We start from the raw sequence: 21,825 nt of genomic DNA on the forward strand, positions 1-21,825 counted from the left end.
ACCGAGGAAGGGGGGGGGGGGGTCCGTCCCCCGAATTTCAATGGAAAAACATAAATATCTGGAGTTTGCCCCGTCTTCTCCCGCTACTTGGGAAGAAGGTGCGAACTTTAGTATTCTTTTCAAAGAATGGATATTTCTCAAGAGAATGAAACATGCTTCATGTTCTTGCGTGCCATACAAATTGAATAATTAGCCAAAATGTGATTTATTTTTTTTTTACGAAAAATAGGTAATTTGCATTTTTGGAGGAAAATTGTTATAACTCGGGTACTATGAGAGCAATCTACTTCGGATAAGTTTTGTTTTGCAGCAAAAACATCATAGCATGCAACCGTGTACAATTCAGAACACCGAACCAAGGAAGGTGTGTTTGGAGGTGCGACCACCAAATTTCAATGAAAAAATTCCCCCTCTTCTCCAGCTATTTGGTGGAGAAGGCGCAAACCTTAGTAATCTCATCAAAGAATGGACGTTTTCAAAGAGATTGAAACATGTTTCATGTTCCTGGGTGCCATACAAGTTGAATAATAAGCCAAAATGTGAAACTCTGTTCGGAAATGTGGCATGGATATGTTGCGAAGAGGCGAGAGAAGGGACGAGGTTGGTCATCAGTATGAATTTCCCAGGCTTGCTCCAGACCTGTGTCAGAGTTTCCACCCAAACATAAGAGTACGAAGGTCCAAAAAGCACATTCATTTCGTAATTAGCACCATGAGACCATATGGTATCATCGGGTCAGTACGACCTTACTCTGATAATACCATAATATGGTATCATCGGGGGAGTAAAGGTTAAGCGTCTAAATATTACGTGGAAAATGCAATGAATTATCGTTTTTCTTGTCCGTATGGGAGTAGTAAGGGGACTTGTCAACAGGTGGAGGGGATAAGAGCGGGTGGTGCCGTCCGAAAGTTGTCGGACGTCGTAGTAAGGCATTTTGTTGGGCAAACTGAAGGAACATGGAAACAAATATGTTCCATTGATACATACGATTTTTGTCGAATATCGCCACCCGACATAGTATCTCACTACAACATGCGACAGAAATTGCATGGACTGCAACATCCAACAAAAATCGCATGCATAAACAAGAAGAGCTTTAAACTGCAAATATGCTGCTGGAATTTTATTACTCTTCTGGCTTACTTAACCTTATTTAATGTAGCAGTGCTTACGAAGCTTTTCATTCATCATCCTGACGTATTACTCGTTTCGCACAAGTTAACATACGTTTACAATGCCATTGCACTATTCTTAGATAACAAGAATCATCCAACCAAACGGGATATATATTGAATACTATCACGAAAAAGTGATTCATAAATCTGCATTAGTGAACGTTGTAAAAATTGGCAAGTGCATGCCCCCAACCTCAAATTTATTGCAACACTAGTATTGCAATGACATTAACGCCACTCTCTGTCCTGTCTGTTTAAACTCGTGAGAGATTGTCAGTAATCTCTCACTGAGTAAGGTTAATGTCCAATATTATGAAATAAAATACTAATACTCAATACGTAAATATGTTAATATCTTATTTACTCGAATCATTCAATCATAAAAGCAAATCACTTTCTTCAAGAATTGACTTTTCTCTGCCAGCTCTGGTACATTTTTACTTTCAATCTACTGGTTTGTACGAGGGATGGCCAGAAAGTAATTTCCGATTAGTAGGGACATTGATTTTTAGCAAACGCCAAAACCGTGAAAAATGGTAATTGCTGCGAAGTTATGTTTAGGAATGTGCAGTGATGTCTGGGCACATTTTTCGCCCGTTCGAAATATCGAAATAATGCAAATTTGGTATAAAATGCGAATTGTTGGCGCTTTTAGGGATTTTTTTTTTTAAAGAAATGTCCTAAAACAAGAAAAATTCCATGAAATCCAACATTCTTGTCTTTTCTAGGCCATGTTTGTGTACATAGAACATGCAAGTTTCCCAACATTTTACTCAAGAGTAAACTATAGAGTTATACGTACATGGAATAATTCCGACAGCCACATTAAATCATGTATTTCCCACGATTTTTTCAACTTCAATCAAAACCATTTGCATCACAGAGCAAAGTGGCAGGGTTCTAACAGGAGATCGAATGCGTATCTACCGTCACACGGGAGCCACATCTTCGTATTTGTCACACGAGATATGTTTTGAATTACCAAGCTAAGTGTGCATCATCGGCATTTGTGGAGCGAGTAGTAATGGGGCTCAGTCGTTAGGGCATCTGACTACTATGCAAGAGACCCGGGGTCGATCCCCTGCGGGGGAGAACCGGGATGTTTTCCACCTATTCAAACTGCTCCGGCACCCACCCAGCATCATAGGAAGCAGGTACCTTGAGGAAACTTTGAGGGATAAAGGTAGCCAGGAGCGTGGTGCTGATCACATCACCCCCACCTTCAGCAGTGATCAAGAAAGTGTGGGGCCCTAACTCCACATCCCTATAAACCTTCATGGCAAAGTGCAGGGCAGCACTTTACTTTTACTTCCTCAAAAATCTGTTCCAGCATATCAAACTGTCACGAAAATACGTAGACCATGTGACCTACAATTTAAAACAATAGTTTAAAAGCACAATGGAGTATTAAGTTTTGGTACATGTAGCAGAAAAAAGGTTCTAAAACAAAAATGCGAATTTTGGGAAACGTAACACTAACAAGTCAAAGAAAGATAATGCCAATTTTTGGTGCCATAATATATCAGTATCTGTCACGTGAGATTGATTGATTTTAATTTTCTGGGTGTGTCGTCACTTATGGTCATTATGCACCCTTCAGTATATAAGGGGAAAATTCCATTATCTAAAATCCTTACCTTAAAATTAGAAAAGGGGTATGGAAAATAACTTTTCCAAAATAACTTTCAAGATATCAAACTCTCACGAAGAGGCGTAAGCGATGTGACTTACAATTTGAAACAGTAGTTTAAAAACACCATGAAGGTATAATTTCAGATATTTGCAGAAAATGCGCTAAAATGAAAATCTGAATTTTGGGAAAAATAACACCGTATAGTAAAAAATAAAAAAATAAGAAAATACACCAATTTGAAAGAAATAACAAAATGTCAAGGTCCCTACCGATTAGGCATAAATAAAACATGAATATCAGTTATAATTTATTGCATTAGTAACAGTGAGTCCTAACCTAATTTTCGGCATAATCACCACCGTTGTTCTGGCATTTGTCATAGCATGGCACTAAATTTTGTATGCCAATGGTATATGTGTCTGACAGCAAAGACTGGAACTATCTCTACCGCAGTGTAGCTGTCAAATCCTTGCCCTGCCAGAAACCTCTTCAGTTAAACAAAGAGATGAAAGTCGGTTCATTCAAGGCCAGGGCTGTACAGGGAGTGGTCCAATATCTCTCACCTGAAGTGATGCAAAGGGCCCGTGTGTACTCAGCTGTATGGGGTTGTGCACATTCAATTGGCCTTCCGTGAATTGTCTGCACCATCGTCTGACCATACTATCACCCACGATGTCCGGTTTGCACACGTCACACGATTGCTGGTGGTTCTGTTCCAGATTCTGAGCGTGCAATGTAGGCTACAACGTACATCGCAGTCGGTGGGAGACTGTATGAGAGCTGCAATCTTTAACCTAGAACTATCATAAAACGGCTGCATTGCAACTGTACCAGATTACAGCTACATGCCACTTCTTCCTGCCTGCATGTGTGTATGTCTATCTCTGACCACTAGTGCTGCGTATAGACACCATTGGAGCTTTTTTCAGGATGCCCCTCGTATATGAATTTTCAGAAGCTTTTATTATTAGAGTGTTCCTATTTTAATGTGTGGTTGGCTAAATCAGGTACCTATTCAGTGCAATTCTATAAATTCCTTGCATTAAATTTCTAATACCTACATACCCTTTTCGTCAGCATTAATGGTATAACTGCATGTTGTCAGTTTCACAGTACTTCACTTGGATATACAGTACTGAAGCAGAAATCCCATTGATAATGTAAGGAAATATGACACTTTATTTTGTACAATTCAATTGTTTCACTTATATGCAAGACTTAACGTTGTTTGCTTTACAGAGAAGAGAGAAGTAGCTTTATGCATTGAAAAATAAGGCCGTATTCATGTTTCTTGCAAGCAGAGGTTTCCAAACCTCAGTTGAAATATCATCATATAATACCGAGAATGTATAAGGAGACTGATAAATTACAAATTGTATTTCTTAATCCATCACTCTTCACTCATATCTCATTTAGTCGTAACTTTAAAAATAATCAAGTATTTTATTTAAAATTTACTGCGTATGATAAAATTCCATAATCCTTCCCTAGCTTGTGAATTGTAATAATTTTCCAAATTCACTATTTTGCAGTTTGAATTCAAATCATAGAGAATAGAGAAATTAAGTCAATTTCATAGAAGATAATATTGGTACTTAAGAAAACCATACGTGGATCTGTATGAGTTTATTATTTCCATTTGCAAAAACATCGATTTAGTTTAGTTTGTAATTGTCAGGGAAAAATGTAAATTTTGTCCTGGAAAACCTGGAAAAGTCAGGGAATTTAATTTCTGCTTGTTTGTAGCCACCCTGCTTTATACAAGTAAGGCTAATTGGGACTGGACCTACAGTTTAAAGTGGAATCCGAACCACTATGTGCCTCCACCGGGTATCGAACCCGGGACCCCTTGATTACAAGGTGACGACGCTACCACTGCGCCATCGGGGACGCCTGGAAAAACGATTCTTATAAATGCACTAAAAGGCAGACCGACCAAAATGTTATTGCATGTGACTGTAATTTTTTAATCCCAGTGGGAAGTTGAAATTGTATTATGTTAGGCTGTAAGGTGACTAATGGTCACAGAATGCACAGAATTGGAAATATCATATCCAACATACCATTTTTTGTTTCTTTTGTGATAATTATTTATTTTGTTACTATATACTTTACATACCTTAAAGTTTGTGTACAGATACAAAAATATTAGAGTTTATAATATAACTTACAAAAACTGAATGTAATTATCCTCAATTGTCAGTGTTGCCATCCCCAAAAATATTAAAAATCTTTTAAGAAATGTTTGTTCATTCACTGGTTTTCTAAATATTCAGTGAATGATGCACATTGACACCAAAAAAGATAACATTGTTATTCATTCTGAGGTACAGTCAGTGAGCTGCAAACCTAAACTAATTTCAATACAAGCAGAAATAGCAAAAACTAACGCACATCAGGACAAAGTGCCAATTGTGGAAATGAAAAGTACATGCTACACAAGGACAATACATGTGCTGCCATGAAAAGGTCAAGTTATGGACAGAAATGTCAAATGTTTGCACCAAAACAATTGATGATTTAGAAATACGTACATGTTTGCTTCTGCACTTAATAAGAATGCATGTCTGTTATTAACAATTTGAATACAATAGAAGAAAATGTAGATTCTAAGGCTTCAAAGGGTTAAATTATGGGGAAAACATTGGTGTTTTTGTAACCCTTTAATTCACTTCAGGATTATAATTTACGAAATCTTTGCAAAGCAGAAAATCTTAAATACTAAGCATTGTTACTATCTGTTGTTGACCTTAGGAAGTTTTGATTTGTGTATAATTACAATTTGAGTTGATATAATTATGTATTTACTTTTTTCAGGCAAAGAGAATATCTACAAATGATTTAGCAGCAATAAAAGTCATAAAGTTAGAACCAGGTAAGTTATTTATCTACATTCAAGGATGTATTTAGTCCACACCCACTTGAAGTAGAGTTTTTCATGTAACAAAATTAAAATAGATGTTCTGGCACTAAAGTTTAACAAGCAACATATTATATGTGTTTGTTGTACAATTTGAAGTTTGTGTATTTCCGCCAAAGTAAGAATTAAATTGGAATAAATAATTTTTGTATTATTACCTTGAATTTTTGACACTTTAATTTCATAGAACAGTTTTTTAAATAAATAGGTACTTTAGTGGTTCAAACCACAAATAAGGTAGCTATATATAATGTATGTATATTGGTGTATCCCTATTTTATGAGATCTTTTTATCCTTCATGAAATATATTAGCATGTAAGAACTACTAAAATGTATTTTTAGATACATGCATCTGTACATTTCAATTATAGTTTTTCTAGTCACTCTAAAAGTTTCAAGTTAAGAGTAATTCTTCATGCTGCATTAGCATTTTATAGGTATTGATTAGATAAAAGCTTAATTTTTCTTAATCCTATGACGCTATTGTGTTCCAAAATTACAGTGTAACTAGCGTTACGTAAATTTTATGTACATGAAAGAATCTATTTTTAACACAACCTCTACATCATGAAAACAAATCGACGATTCTTTGTGAACATTATTTTGGTTAATTTTGCTTATGTTGGAATTTTATTCTTCATTTTAAAATGTATAAACATGGTTTTATTTGACAGAATATTTTAAGAGAATGTCTTGATGACAAGCCCATACGTACATTAAGAATGAAGGCAAATAGTTCGAACAATGAAAAACAAACAATAATAATATTCATAACGCTGTAAATAAAGAACAAATGTAATTTTAAAGTCTGACAAGAAAATAGTGCGTGCTTCTAAACTTTTGTTTTAAAAATCGAACAATCCAAATCGAATTTACGAATGTCAAAATTACGTGAAAGATTTTTCTCGTTTTACTAGATCTACGTAAAATTGACGTACAGTGCACAACATGACAAACAAAATGAAGATTATCAGCGCTTGCACCCTCCTTACCACAGTGCTGCCTTATGGCTGACAGACTGCACGAGGCACTGCTAGGTGGAGGGGTGTGTAGGTGAGAGGTGGAAGGTAGGCAAGGGAATTAAGGCCACACCACATGTAAATTTTACGTACAGTAGTGTTCTAGGGTAAAGAAAAAGAAGTGCAGCACTTGTATACTTCTAATGATTCTATTACTTTGGTGGTTTGAAATGCTGACCATTCCTGAAAAGACTCTCACATATTTTAAAAAATGAATTGAAGGAAATTAAGGAGAAATCGCTGATCTACAGTGTCATATTTCATGTCCCCCTTTTTTATTATGTATCTTGTCTGTTCTAATGGAGGTAGGGGTGATAAAAAAAATAAGGCCTGAAATACAAGAGATCATGGTTGATCACCATTATGTGATTAATTCTTGTAGTCGAGAGAAAAGTTCCATTGTTACGGACTTGTAAAATACGGATGTTAGTACAGTTTACACTTGAAAATCAACCTTTTACCATATATTGTCTCTTGATTTTTTTAAAAGTACCAAAGTTTTACCTTTGTTCCAAGGAATATAAATTATAAGAATGATGTTATGTGTTTTAATTTCAGTTTGTTCTTCATTGTATCGATTCTTGTCGTATATTAAATGAATCAAGTTGAAGTTTGTGTAGAGGTGCTCTGATTTTTGTTATCTTTCAATTGTTTCTTTAGGCTAATTACACCAACAGGGATGAAATTGATAAAGGTTGATTACAAGACAGCATTCAGACCAGGACTTGATTTGGAACCTTCGTTAGCAAGATCATGACACTCACTCAATGTACAAAGTCACAGTAGTGACAAATGTCATTAGTGTGATGTAGTTATCCTTAGTTGAAAGTGTTTAAAGCAGAAAATAAATCGAAAAAGCTCTCTAGGTAATGTAATTGGAATCAGGGACTGCGAACCGAATTTGAACTCGAACTGAAAGATGCTCCAGTTCGACTTATAGTTTGCACTCGAACCTGAATTGAAATGTTTCGCTACATTCTGGTGCACCATAACCCTCCGTGTACTTTCAGTTTCAGTTCAGTTCCGGAATGAAACCTCATTGTGAACACTTTCGGTTCACACCTGAACCTGAACTGAAATGTTTCGCTACATTCTGGTCCACCTTAACCCTCCGTGTACTTTCAGTTCAGTTCCGGAATGAAACCTCATTGTGAACACTTTTGGTTCGCACCCGAACCTGAACTGAAATGTTTCGCTACATTCTGGTGCACCATAACCCTCCGTGTACTTTCAGTTTAAGTTTTGTTTCGGAATATAACTTCGTAGTGAACAATTTGGTATTTTGGGGGCTGCCAGATCCAAATATTTGGAAATAGATAAGATCCGAAATGCCATTAAGGCAGTGTTTCTCAATTTTTTTCCCTGAGAGTCCCCCTTGACATAATTGAATATTTCTGTGTACCCCCTGAATTCTCAATATTTTATATACCTAAAATTGTATGAAATAAGTGTGAAAAATGACACCAAACACGAACTCATTGTTTCCAATACGCTACATAATAATATGGATACGTAGTTATTACTTCTGAGTGGCAATATGTTTGTAATTCGTATATCCTGGTCGTGTTTGGTGTCATTTTTCATATTTTATAGCCCAGATTTCAATTATAACAAAATAAATGTAATATTGTTACAACATAAAAAATAACATTGTTGATTCAAATAGTCAGTTGGTGACTCACTAGTCACTACGTCCGTCCGGTCCAGTTTCTATTGCGTCACCACCTGTAGGAAGGGAACAGGAAGTATGTATTTTCCAACAGTGCCTTACATCGCATTGCATTCCCGTTCCCAACCAATCACGTGGCCTCCTACCCGACTGCCATGCCATCAAACTGTTTAAATCCAGGTACTATAAATAACCCTGTTCATACAAGATATTAATCAAATCCACATTGGAATCGTGTTTTTCACCACAGCTGCAGCGCAATTCAAGAAACAATTCTCATATCGGCATTGTCCAAGAGTGGTGGTCATTGGTTCTGCGGTCACGAAAGACGTTTGATGGACACACTGTCGGCTTAAACCACAATACATTTTCTTTCAATGGGTAACTGGGGAAGGCAAGTGCAAGGCGCTTTTCCCACTTTTATTGCGAGAACGCACTTTTCCCGTGCGCATTTTCCCGACACCGGTGGTTTTGGCTGCACCAGCCACCCAGGTAAGCGTGGAGCGGTTGTTCTCAAGTGTGAAGTTTGTAATGTCAGATTTGAGGTACAACCTTTACTCTCCAACACTTGATGATCTCATGGTCTTGCGGACGAATGCTTTATTCCAAAAGCGTTCTGATCAGCACTTGCCAGCCTTAAACCAAAATGAAAATTCTTTCAGTTCCTCTATTAGCTCCAGTAGTGTTTACGAGTTCATCGAGGAGGAAGGTGAATAGTCATTGTCTTTCATGCTCACATGTTTTCTGTCGTTTTCCATAATTCTCATTTGGAAAGACATTTTAAAGATTAACATTGTAAGATTTATGTATGACCTAATTTCCTTTTTTATTCAAAATTTAAATTATAGCTGTTAAAGTGCAAATACGAGGTTACATACGAGGAGGAGGAACTCGTACTACAAAATTATGACATGTATCATTTACAATCAACCAAAGTTTGTGAAGCATATTTTTAAGTGCCTTTTCTTTAATCCATGGTTATTTGTAGGTGTGAAAATATCCATCGAGGATAGATGCTTATTGCATTTTTCATAAATTAACAGTTCATACACTATTTTATTTTAATTTTCTATTTTCAGGAATTCAGAAAACCAAACAAAATTATGTAATTACATACAAAAGAGTAAATGCCGTTTTCCATGAATTGGAAAATTTGCTGCCTTAGGAAAATCTAATGTGTATTAATCTTATTGATGTAGTTTTGCGTGAAAATCGACACACTTATGAAGCTAGCCACAGCTCACATAGAATTGTATCTGTTTTACTAACTACAATTTGGTTGCTGTACTGTGATGACATTCGCTACTTTCATAAATGTATTTGTTTAACTACAATTTGGTTACTGTACTGTGATGTCATACACTACTTTCAGAAATGTGTGTTTGATTAACTACAATTTGGTTACTGTAATGAAGATACGTAACTTTTTTCACAGTTAATTTTCATCCCATTGTTTGATGCCATTTTGAACTGAATCAACTGAGATAAAAGTGACGCGGCGGATTCATATAAACTTTTCGTTTTCATTTCACAGATAATTACAAAAAGGTACTATTGTCAGTACAATGTGAGATACAGTTCTTAAATGAAGAAAATGTAAAAGTTACTCAGTATTTTTCTCGATCTCAAACATAGCAAAACGTGCCCAGATCCTTAACATTTGGGTCTGGAAACGGTTTAAGTTCGAGAACTGAAACTGAACTGAAAACTTTCATTCCGGGCCAAACCGGAAGTGAAAGTTCAGACTATCCAATTACAGTTCGGGTAGATATACTCCGGTTTCGTTCCAATTTTAGTTCGAGAACTAAAAATGAACAGAAGGGTTTCATTCCGGGCCGAACTAGAAGTACAACCTCAGATCATTCTAGTTACGGTTCGGATAGATATGCTCCGGTTTCATTCCAGTTTCAGTTCGAGAACTGAAAGTGAATCGAAAGGTTTCATTCCGGGCCGAACTGAAACTAAAACCCAAGATCATTCCAGTTACGGTTCGGATAGATATATTCTGGTTTCATTCCAGTTTCAGTTCGAGAACTGAAAGTGAACCGCAATGTTTCATTCCGAGCCGAACTGAAACTGAAACTGAAAGTAGGTTTCAACTGCAGTCCCTGATTGGAATTGTACATAATTGGGAACAGAGGAAAAATAAATGAAATTCATATTGTCCAGTTGTTTTGCCTGAGTGATTTCATGTATAGGTAATTTTTAGACTGTACATTATCACACAGGTACAACACATTTTTGCTTTTATGTTGAAATTTCCAGTGTCAATACTGGGAAAGTGACAATGAATTGATTGAAGTTAGAAGCTATTCAGTGATTTATCCACACACCCATAAATTCCCCTCTTCCCAACAAAAATCTCCACAAAGTCTGAATTTATGATCATTTTGGCTATAACTTTACCCTAACACCCAATTCCCATTGGAAGATCGAGATAAACCTCTGAGACTATTGGTTCAGCAAAATGTATCTTTATTCATATAGCCTATGTGCACACGTCGATGCAAGAGATGTTAATCTTTGATTATTTTTTCTCGCAGGAGATGACTTCGCCATTATACAGCAAGAGATCCTCATGATGAAAGATTGTCGGCACCCTAACATAATAGCATATTACGGGAGTTACTTGCGGAGGGACAAACTGTGGATATGCATGGAATATTGTGGTGGCGGTTCCTTACAGGATATTTATCACAGTAAGTGCAAGCTCTTTTCTTTTTTGTGGACATGCTGTGAAAATAACAATCAAAAATTGTAATCAATAATGTACAACAATCTAATTGATTGAATTGGTGTTTAAGTCCACTTTATGCACAGTAAGGCTAATTGGGACTGGGCCTACACTTTAAAGTGGGATCAGAACCACTATGTACCTCCACCTGGTATCAAACCCAGGACCCCTTGATTTACAAGGCAGCAACGCTACCACTGCCCCATCGGGGAGGCTCTGTACAACAATCTGAGTTGAGCAAATAGTTATAAAACACATACTCAGTCTTCTAGTGTTCATTGTTTTAGTAATTACTTTCATTCTAAATGTCAAAATAATGGTTTGAGCTATTTAATTTTTAAATAGCTGATAGCCTAATTGAGACTGCACTAACATTTTAAAGTGGGATTCGAACCACTATGTGCCTACACTGAGTGTCAAACCCGGGACCCCTTGATTACAAAGAGAGAATGTTACGTCTACCCCATCAGGGAGGTCATCCAACCACTGTGCAATGTGCCTGACTGGGGATTGAACTTGGACCCTTTGATAGTGTATTGTGGAGGCCCATAATGGTAATTTTAAAATCATGTTGATCATTAGTATTTTTCCCACACGTTGAGAACATTAATTTTGTGCCTGTACATGCTTATTTGCATTGATTTTTAGTTCAAAAAGATGGGTTGAAATATTACGAAGAAGAATTGCTGTAAGTATTATTTAATGTGTATGTGCATAAAATGTGATGTGATACACTGAAATACACAAATTGTTTTCCTCTTAAGTTACAGGGCCATTGACAGAGGCGCAGATAGCATACATGTGTAAGGAAACTCTTCAAGGTTTGGCCTATCTTCACAGCATGGGGAAAATGCACAGGGATATAAAGGTAATACTGCTGAATTGCCTACATTGCTTTAGCTACAAAATGTTAATTTCCGAACATGTGAATAAAGTTAGATTTTTCAGTAATTTTAAAATTGTATTTGTTAATCACTTTCATAGCGTCACATGCCAAGGAGAAAAATTTGTGTTTTGAATCAATGCATTCACTTTTCACGTGCATGTAATGTAAATTGTTTCATCTATGTACATTGTAAATTGTTCATAATTGTATTTTTTATTAGTTTGAGATTCCATTCTGCCAATAATGATCATGCCTTTATTTTTTTCTGCAGGGTGCTAATATTTTGCTCACAGAAAATGGGGATGTGAAGCTGGCTGATTTTGGTGTATCTGCGCAAATAACTGCAACAATTAACAAAAGGAAATCTTTTATTGGAACTCCATATTGGATGGCTCCTGAGGTAAGGCCATACTGAAAATTTGAACCTTTGCTCAATTGTGAACTTATAATTTCAGCTCATATGGAGTTCCCAATGGCTTGGTAAGATCCCTTTTTTTGTACTTGACAGGGTCATAGATTGAAAACATTTCACATTTCCTCCAGTAGTCCTTGGTTGTCAAGGTTTTCTACTGGTATTTTCCTTTTTTTAAAATTTATTTCCAACAATGGTGAACAAGTGTTGAGTTGTTTAAGTATCATGCAATTTGACATTTATTAATTAGAATGCAACTGCACTACATAATGGTCTGGAAATTTATTTTTGATGAAATAACCAAGAACTGCATTTCATATTGTTGAACCACGGTCCCGGTATAATGTGGCTCTGTGGTTCAGCCAACCTGTATTAGGATATCTGAGGACAACCATAGGCAGCCAGAGCATGGTGCTGATTACATCTCATCTGAAAAATGGTAGAGATCATGAATCCACACCCCCTATTTGCCTTCCTGGCACAGTGTAATGAGTAGAACCTGGATTTCCATGCACAAACAAACAGCAAAATATGCACGAAAAATATGAAAAATATTCACTAAGATATGCATAAATAAAATACAATTATTTTTTTTCCAAACATCTTACCTTAATGACCTCTGTTGCAATGAACTATGAACGCCTTCCTTAGGTTTTCTTCTGTAAACCCTCTGCGTTTATCAGTGAGAAACGTTTTGTAGATCGAGAAGTTGCTTTCTACATCAGCACAAGTCACTGGTGCATGTGAGAAACACCAAACTTCCTCCTGTGTTAGGTCCTCTTCCAAGTCCACATTTTCACCATTCAGTACATTTGCAATGTCACAGATTGTTCTGTACCAGGGATTTCTGTCTAATACTTGGCGAAGTTTTTCTGACGCTATTTTGGCAACACCGTGAGTTTCACTGGACAAAGTTTGAAATACTTCGCCCAACAAGGACAGTGAATGCTGCAAAGGATTATTATGGGACTCTAACTGTGTAATAATTGCAGGTATACTCGAGAAGTGGTTGTGTATGTACTTAATTTCGTTCTCAATGCCACTTCTAGAGAAACATTTCTGTGACACACAAATAGCGGCTGCATCTTCTGGTTTTAGTGAGTCTATGACTGCCTTCACTTCATTAAAATTTTCTACATAATACGACACAGCTTCTAGCCATGAACCCCATCGTGTTAATACTGGTTGCGGATGTAACGGGACATTTTTCGCCAGTTCACGAAAGAGACGTACTCCCGAAGCAGCTTTCACAAATACTTTCTTTACATTTGATGCAAGTGCGTCTACTTCTGGGTATTGGTATCTGATTATTTCTGCTACGCGATGAAGACTGTGTGAAAGGCAACTCAGATGGACTACTTTAGGATACAACACTTTCAAACCAGATGCTGCTTTGACAATGTACGGGGCTGTGTCAGTAACGAAAAGCAACACATTGTCATACTGGATGTGATCTGGCCACAACAAAGTTAACAAATCGTTAAAGAATTTGGCAATTGTGGAATGATTCATTTTCTCAAACACCTCGATATTCAGTAAGTAGGATTTACCACTCGCCTTTATTGCACCAACAACAGCATTGCAAACACAATGTCCTGCTGCGTCAATAGTCTCATCCATAGAAACTCATATTTTCTCGTGCTTCAACGCTTCCCGAATTTCTCCCATGACCTCATTAAAACAAACAGGCACATAGTTTTTACATAGCGTTGATTCATCTGGCACCTTCTTTCTCGTGTACTTTTCAAGGAAATCTAGTAGATAGGCATTGCTGAGTTTCCACAAAGGAATATTAGCACTCTCAAATGCAGAACACAGATCTACATAGAATGTATCATTTACTGTGCATTCAGATGTTGAATTAGTGGACGTTTTAGCAAGCAGTTGTTGTTTACTGTGCAATCTTCTCTGAAGGGCTTCCCTGTGTCTTGCTGTATTGACATGTTGAGTAACTTGAAATTTCTTCTCTGCTGAAACTCTTTTTTCGCACACCACACAGAACAAAACTGACCCATCTTCTGTAAATACACTACTTCCAAATTCTTGTACGTATTTACGTAACAATATTGCCTTACTTGATTTTTCAGGTGGCATGTTTAACAGAGCACAAAATAACACTTACACGTTCTTGAACTCCTTTGATACTGACAGCAGAAACCCTTTCCACATAGTTGCCAAGTCGCGAGAAAGGCTTCGCGCTAGTTGACAGTTGTAAAAGCATCGAAAGGTGCTAGATCGCTTTTGTTTAAAAAGCGCTACATAAAATGCTGAAAAAAAACTTTGCTACTATTGCTAAAATACTAGTATGTAGCAATGAAATTCAAAATGTGCCTTATCCTGCAAAGTTTAAGAAATATGCATGCAAAACAAAATTCACTCAAAATACGCACTTATATGCGCTATCATATGCATCTCAAAAGACTCTTTACAAGTTTGACGGAAAGAAAAAAATATTTTCCATAACTTTTTGCATGCTACATTTTGCATATAAATCCAGGCTCTAGTAATGAGCATGAGCATGGGGACTTGTCCTTTTGTACCTTACCTATTTCACCTTGTGATGTTTGTTGAACATTCCAGATGAAATTGTCATATTTTTTGTAGTAAATATAGTGTGTGGATATTTGATGTGAAAATCGAGATGGATAGATATAGAGAAAGTGATAAACTACTGATATGAAATGTACCAGAATAGATAACTAAGCGTGCAAGGAATCCTAAAATGTTGGTACTGATGTTCGGAAACCCATGAATTTTTCGAGACTGAAGAGTCTGGAAATTTTGAATGGTTGTGTATTAAAAGTGCTTCATTCTTGAAGTTTTCTTTCCTGTAAGTGACTGACATTTCTTGCAAATGGCAGTTTCCATTTTAGAATATAAAAGCAATCACTTTAGGGAGAAACTGTGTATAATTCAAGATATTCACAGTGTCTCGACATTTCCCATCCTAAATACCAGGATTTTTAAGAAATTCCCAATCCCGTCCCAACCAGAAAATTTATATGTGGCATGCCCCTGTGGGTAACCAATATCATGGCATTCGATATAAAATTGCAGCTGCTTCAGTTCACAAAACTGTAGAGGTTATACGTTTACATACATTTAAATAAATAACAAAATAGTAAATGACGGATCATTAAAATTATTGAAAAGTTGACCAATATGCCTATATTGGCCCATACCAATTAAAATTGCAAAATGAAGGAAAATTACAAAGAGTACATATATAATCCCTATTGAGTATATGATGTAGTTGTTGTGTAGTGTGGCTTTGACTATTTATATCTGTATTAATATTGACATTAGGATGGAGTTTCTATTTAATGTAACTGTTGTTGATTGCAGGTTGCTGCAGTCGAGAGGAAAGGAGGATACAACCAGTTGTGTGATATATGGGCAGTTGGGGTCACAGCCATTGAATTGGCGGAACTGCAACCTCCTATGTTTGACCTGCATCCTATGAGAGCTCTTTTCCTCATGTCTAAGAGTGGCTTCAAGCCACCAACACTGAAGGAAAGGGATAAATGGTGAGTGTGTGTTACTAGATTGTTTGGATCATGTAACTTAGTAATACCTGTGTACTATACCTGTTGTTTCCCTGTATCTTGTCCTTATGCACCAACATGTGCTCTCTCTCCCTCACTCCCTCCACGTAAAGTGGCACATTTTATAAGGTTCTACAGTTGAGGTATGTGCCACTTTATCTGTACAGGAGTGTACCTACTTTTCCTCTGACACTGATTTTTAGCTCTACCAGGTATGAGTTCCGAAGTGCATAGTGCCAGGGACCACTCAAATTAATCAAACCGTAAAATGGGTTCCCTGGAAAAAACAAAGTAGTGCCTCTTTGGAATAATATGTGTATAGATCACCACTTTCTTCATTCAGCAAAACATAAAATGCAATGATTATTTTTCGCTGCATAATTCCAACCATAGTGCCATTCTGTTATATTATAATCCCCATTACTTCCTTATTGTAATAAAACAGTCAAGAGGGATGAGATGGGATAATATTGAAAGTGAGAAAAATAATAAACACTCACCAGGCACTGGAAAGATTCAAATATTTTATAGAAGCAGTGTCTACCGCCAGTGGTGGGCAAAAGACTGTACATGAATTCAAGCATTGGTCCAGAATTTTTGCTGTGGGTGAGTGGTAGGGCAGACGGCTGTTAGATTAATGTTAGTGGGTTGGAATGGAGTTCGATGGACAGTTATGAAGTAGCCTCGATCAATCTGCGACACACGGATGCACTCATGAGCCCACTCCTGTAGTGCGTGGATAGAGTTGTTGGTGTAGATGGCAACACTGAAATCAAGCTTACTGGTGGAAGAACAGTGGTTGTTTCCCAAGGTAAAAGCCACCAGAAATGTTCAGGTAAGATGTAAATCACATTGAAAGTGTTTGCAGGTTTTCCGTGGGTGTGTTAAGTTGCGGGTATCGGTGCAAATCTGGAGGATCACAGAAATTATGAGGTTCGTGTCTCAGTTTGGGCATGGGTGTGCTAGGTTGTGTCTTTTCACCTAATCATCATTTGGCCACAGTGTCAAAATTAGCCTGAAAAGACAGAAGAGTGGCATAAAATAAAAAATTGTCTCAAAAATAGTCACAAAAATCTTTGCATATCAACAAATAATTTGAACTCCTAATAACTCCTAATTGATATATAGTGGAACTTTTTGTTTTTTCATGCGACAAAGACAGGAAAATTTTATATAACACATGTCTTCACTTGGACTATGAAGGTTGAATACATAAAGTAGTGAGACATAAAGTTGGAGCCAGTGTATATAAAATACCCAGTAATTTTTGGAATTTGATATTTTGTTTAAATACTACAACTGTACATAATTCTGCTATTTTTTAAATTCTTGTTATGATATTAAAGGTATACTTTATACATACACAAAATAATGATTTTTCCCAGTGCAAAAGCCATTGCTGTCGCCTAGTGGCACACATTAAGTAGGTGAATGAACCAGTCAAGTTGTTCATAATTTTTGTAATATTCTATATTAGGATCATTATAATATTGATCAACAGTATCAGAGAATTTTTATCAGTTTTCTCATGGCATTGATATTTGTCTATTCCTACAATAAATTAAATATATAATAAACTATTTTGCTAAATTATGATCAGATGAATGTTGTTTTCCAACTGATTATGCTGTTCAGTCATTCTAAATGTGTTCATCTATGCTTGATTATCTTCAGTCTAAACACCCTTACTGAAATCTGCACTTGTGACAAATCAATGACATATGCACTTTCAATTTGCCTCATGGAATTTCACATTTCAAGTTCAGAGAAGATGCCAGTTAGAACTTATTTTCTTGAAGCACCATCTTGAATGTCAGGTTGTGGTACTTTGTAGTAGATATAAGTCCAAATTCAAGATATGATCTTTATTTTTTAAATGTACATATTTGTACAGTGGAATTCAAAAGTATTGCTCGGCAAATTGTCCATTACTATTTTTGTTGGTTTTTATCTTCATTCTACAAATTTTTTAGGACTGTATTTTTACGTGATACTGGTTCAGAGGTTGTAAGCAGATTGTTTGGTGTTTTGTATCAGTTCTTGATGCTCTCATTGCATAAAACTGGGAGTAAACGTGGTAATGAACAATTTGCTTGGTAATACTTATGGATCCCACTGTACTATTTATTAAGAATGTAGTTGTGACATGAAACTAACTAGTGTTGTTTTGAAAACAGGAGCCCAACGTTTCACAATTTTGTGAAAGTAGCATTGACCAAGAATCCAAAGAAAAGACCAACCGCTGACAGACTCTTACTGGTAAGTTTTCTTCAGTAATTAAAAAGTTACTCTACATGCTAGTCTCCCATCACTGTATCTTGTGTATAGTATACAGCTGGCCTAAAAATAACTTGTTCAATAGACAGGTTCCAGTTGCTTGGCAAAGGGACAGAAGTCACTACACTACTCGTAACTGTTCAGTGTTTGTGTAGCCACAATCACCATACAAATAAAAATATTATTAAGAAGAACTATTTTGAGTGCCTAAATTTATTTATTTGCTCAATGTATGTTTGTGTAGTACATTGAAAATTTGAGCAATTAAGGAAATGTAGCCACTGAGGAAACCATTCTCGTATTAATAATGCATATTATTTGTGTAACCGAACTGTTAAACGTAGCTGTGCATTATTTATACATTGAATCAGCTTTTGTGGACTTACTTTACATGACAGTAAATTTATCACTCTCTACTTTTGAAATCTTGAAACAAGTTTTTTATAGTTCAGAAAGAAAGTATATTATTATTTGAAAATTGTTTTGGAATTTTTGTTTTAATGCAATATTTGTGTATCAACATTTCTAAATATTCTGAAGAGTATTAAATAGTATTGACAGTAATTAATCATTTCACGGGTGTCAGCTTGGCCCTATTGGGCATTTTTTCATAAATTGAAAAGAACGGAATGAATGTTTGAAATGCAAACAAGATGTGTAGAAAATGCAAAGTGTATTCAGAAAGTAAGAAGTGGTGAAGCTTAGAAAGATTTTGATGCATATGTACCCAATGCTGCTACATTACACAATTTTTCTGCAGTCAACATATTTATTTAGACATTTATTGTTTGGTGATACCAGTCCTTGTATTCGTCCTTGTAGAGACTCCCCGGTAAAGCATTCATCATTAGTAGCTGTTTGGAAACTGTTCTTGCAATTCAGAAATTACAGGTTTTCCTAAATTTTTGCATTCACCTTTCTGTATAACTCTTTGTTCCTAATCCACACTTGAATTACAGTCCATTCGATACGAATACCAGCTGATGCCATTAGTATTACAGTGAAACCCCAATTTTACGTTCCCACACTATACATTTTCCTGCTTAATACACTCATCCAGTCAGGCCCCAGCAAAAGGCCATGTTAAATAATAGGACGTTCACCTCATTCTTATGTTCGGTTTAACTCCCATTTCCCCGCTTTATATGTTTTCCGAGCTGTGACGATGACTTAAAATTTGGTAGAAACCTTTGCTGTTAACCATGCGAGTTCTCCTGCCTTTTTCTTGCTTTCGCAGCTGTTTCATTCACCACCTGACCTTGAACTTCCAGATGTTAGGCTTACATGCAAGAGGAGGGAGGGAAGAGGCATGGTTCAGTGATGGGAGGGGGACACAACTTGCATTTGTTGCACCTTCCTTGACGGACAGGAAGGGAATGGGCTGATTCTTCTGCCTCAGGATTAGACAACAAGCCCACTGTTGCCAACCCAATTCTCGCTAAATGGTGCTTTGCTTAGAATTTGTACAAAACTGAAGTTTGTCCTCTCCCCTCCGAGTGGAATATTGACAACAGGACTCGATTACCACTAACTTCTTTCTCCACACAGATTTACGGAAGCCTTCCTAGTTGACGGAAAAGAAAAAGAAAGGGGATTGTTTGTTAAAATTTTTATTTTCTTGTCTGCAGCATTGGAATAAGAAAATAATAATAATGGTTTGCCAACCTTGCTAGCCGATACTGAATAAGAACCACTTTTTCTTTAATGGGAAGTCGTTTAGATTCCTAAGGAAATACGATTGGATCTAGTCTATTTCACTGCAAATTATTTTTAATCTGAAGTGTTTTCACGAATGCTATGTCATTTGGTTATCAGAATGAAGCTGAAAATGCATAAGCTTAAGTGATTCTTTTTTTCTATGGGTAGATGAGCGATATTTTGCTCACTGACTGAAATATATTCTTGTCAAATCAATTGTTTGGGGAGGGCGAAGTTCGGACACGTGTATTATTATGCGGGGAGGGGGGCAGAGAACAGTTTCTTTTATGCAGATTATGTGACTCCTGTTTTGTAGTCACGGAGTCTTGGAAAAATGAGTGGATAAACGAGGGGTTTGGCAATATTCTCTGGGAGCAGTAAAATTGAGTGCATATCTAAAATTTTCCCTCCTCTAAAGTCGAGAAGCTATCGTCCCTTCTCCTTTCCTCTGCATTACAAGTAAAAAGAAAAAAGTTACCCACCTTCCCCACACGAGCTCATTAATCTGGCACTGGTGTGCACGATTCAGCAGATTCTGCCCGTTCCTCTCTTTTTTTTTAATGCCTCATCTGCATCGGAAATGTTGCTTGTATATCAGTAGCATTGAGGTGACAGCATGGGAGAGCGTAAAGCAGTGATCTCCTCCCCCCCCCTTTTCTTTCTGCAAGTTGTCTAGAAATGAGCACCGAACTGATAAGACTTTTGTTCAACAACTGCATTGGCGCCACTCCACCACCTGTTGGTCTTCACTTCCCCTCTCCTTATCTTGGGTCGGAGTGGTGTCTGTGGGCAGTTGGCAGCCAGAGCCAGTGTTTTGTCTCCTGGCACTAGAGCAATGATTCTTCCATCATAAAGGGAAGAAAAATGGTATTGTTTTGAATCTCGCCTTGGAAGGTTGTGTTGCTTTTGAAAATTATGAAACACTAGCACCAGAAACTAAGCGACCAGTAAAAGACAAGCTAATTATTTTCTTGTTTTGCCTTCTGATAAACATCTTGAAAACACAGACCAGTGCATTAAGGAAATGCACACAATGCTAATAATAATATAGTCCATACTTTTCTTGGGAACCGTTCACGTGCTGAAAATAAATCATGAAATATTAAAGGTGGAGGGTGAGTCTGCATTTTTCGCTGAAAATTTCTACGGAAACACGTTATGTATGGGATTACTATTGGTGGAAGGGATGTTTGCCCTCCGCAACACTTCTAAATCCAACAATAAATCGTAACAATAAATCGTCGATTAATATGGACGTAAATAATAATTAGTGGCATGCCAAGGGGAGGGTTGAAGGGGGTCATAACCCCTCTTTGGTCCAGTATTTATTTAAGAAAAAAACGAACATCAACGGCAGGAAAAGATGCAAAATGAGAGCTGACACCCCCCCAATCCTTTCGAAAATCCTGGGCGTGTCACTGATGATAATCCTCCTATTGTGACGTCTAAAAATCATAACTTTGACAAAGCTTGTTTTCAATTCACTTTATACAGTTGGGCTGATCGTGACTACCCTCGAAAGTGGGTCACGTTAATCCGCCACTGATTTTCACAGCAGGTCTTGCTTATTCCCCCTTAGAAATTCATAATCATACTTCTTTACTTTCGTTGAATTATTTTTGTCACAGTATACCCCCAAGAAATCGATTGTGAAGTCGTTCCTTACGGACTCGTGAGTTTCACTCATCCCTTATGCTTTCCCCGCTTCTTGCATTTTACGTTTTTTTATTTACAGGCCTCTGAAAAACCATAAAATTGGGGTTCTACTGTAGTTGGAAATGATGTCACTGATACCACTTTTTCCAGAGTCCAGAAAACTTGATGTGACCTTGAATCTCAGAAATGCTTTCACA

The 21,825-nt window shown here is 36.8% G+C and overlaps 1 protein-coding gene across 9 annotated transcripts in view; it reads left to right on the plus strand.

Moving 5' to 3' along the window:
- Positions 1-21,825, plus strand: part of hppy (MAP4K3-like protein hppy) — a 77,421-nt gene that overhangs the window by 6,542 nt on the left and 49,054 nt on the right. For all 9 annotated transcript variants that reach the window (XM_083111846.1, XM_083111849.1, XM_083111847.1 and 6 more), the window contains exons 2-7: positions 5,629-5,686; positions 10,964-11,119; positions 11,919-12,022; positions 12,312-12,440; positions 15,798-15,979; positions 18,175-18,256. In XM_083111846.1, coding sequence (XP_082967972.1) covers positions 5,629-5,686; positions 10,964-11,119; positions 11,919-12,022; positions 12,312-12,440; positions 15,798-15,979; positions 18,175-18,256 — 711 coding nt within the window. The remainder of the gene's footprint in view (positions 1-5,628; positions 5,687-10,963; positions 11,120-11,918; positions 12,023-12,311; positions 12,441-15,797; positions 15,980-18,174; positions 18,257-21,825) is intronic.

Source organism: Lepisma saccharinum, chromosome 25, assembly GCF_977018435.1.
Source record: "Lepisma saccharinum chromosome 25, izLepSacc3.1, whole genome shotgun sequence".
Taxonomy (NCBI): Eukaryota; Metazoa; Arthropoda; class Insecta; order Zygentoma; family Lepismatidae; genus Lepisma; species Lepisma saccharinum.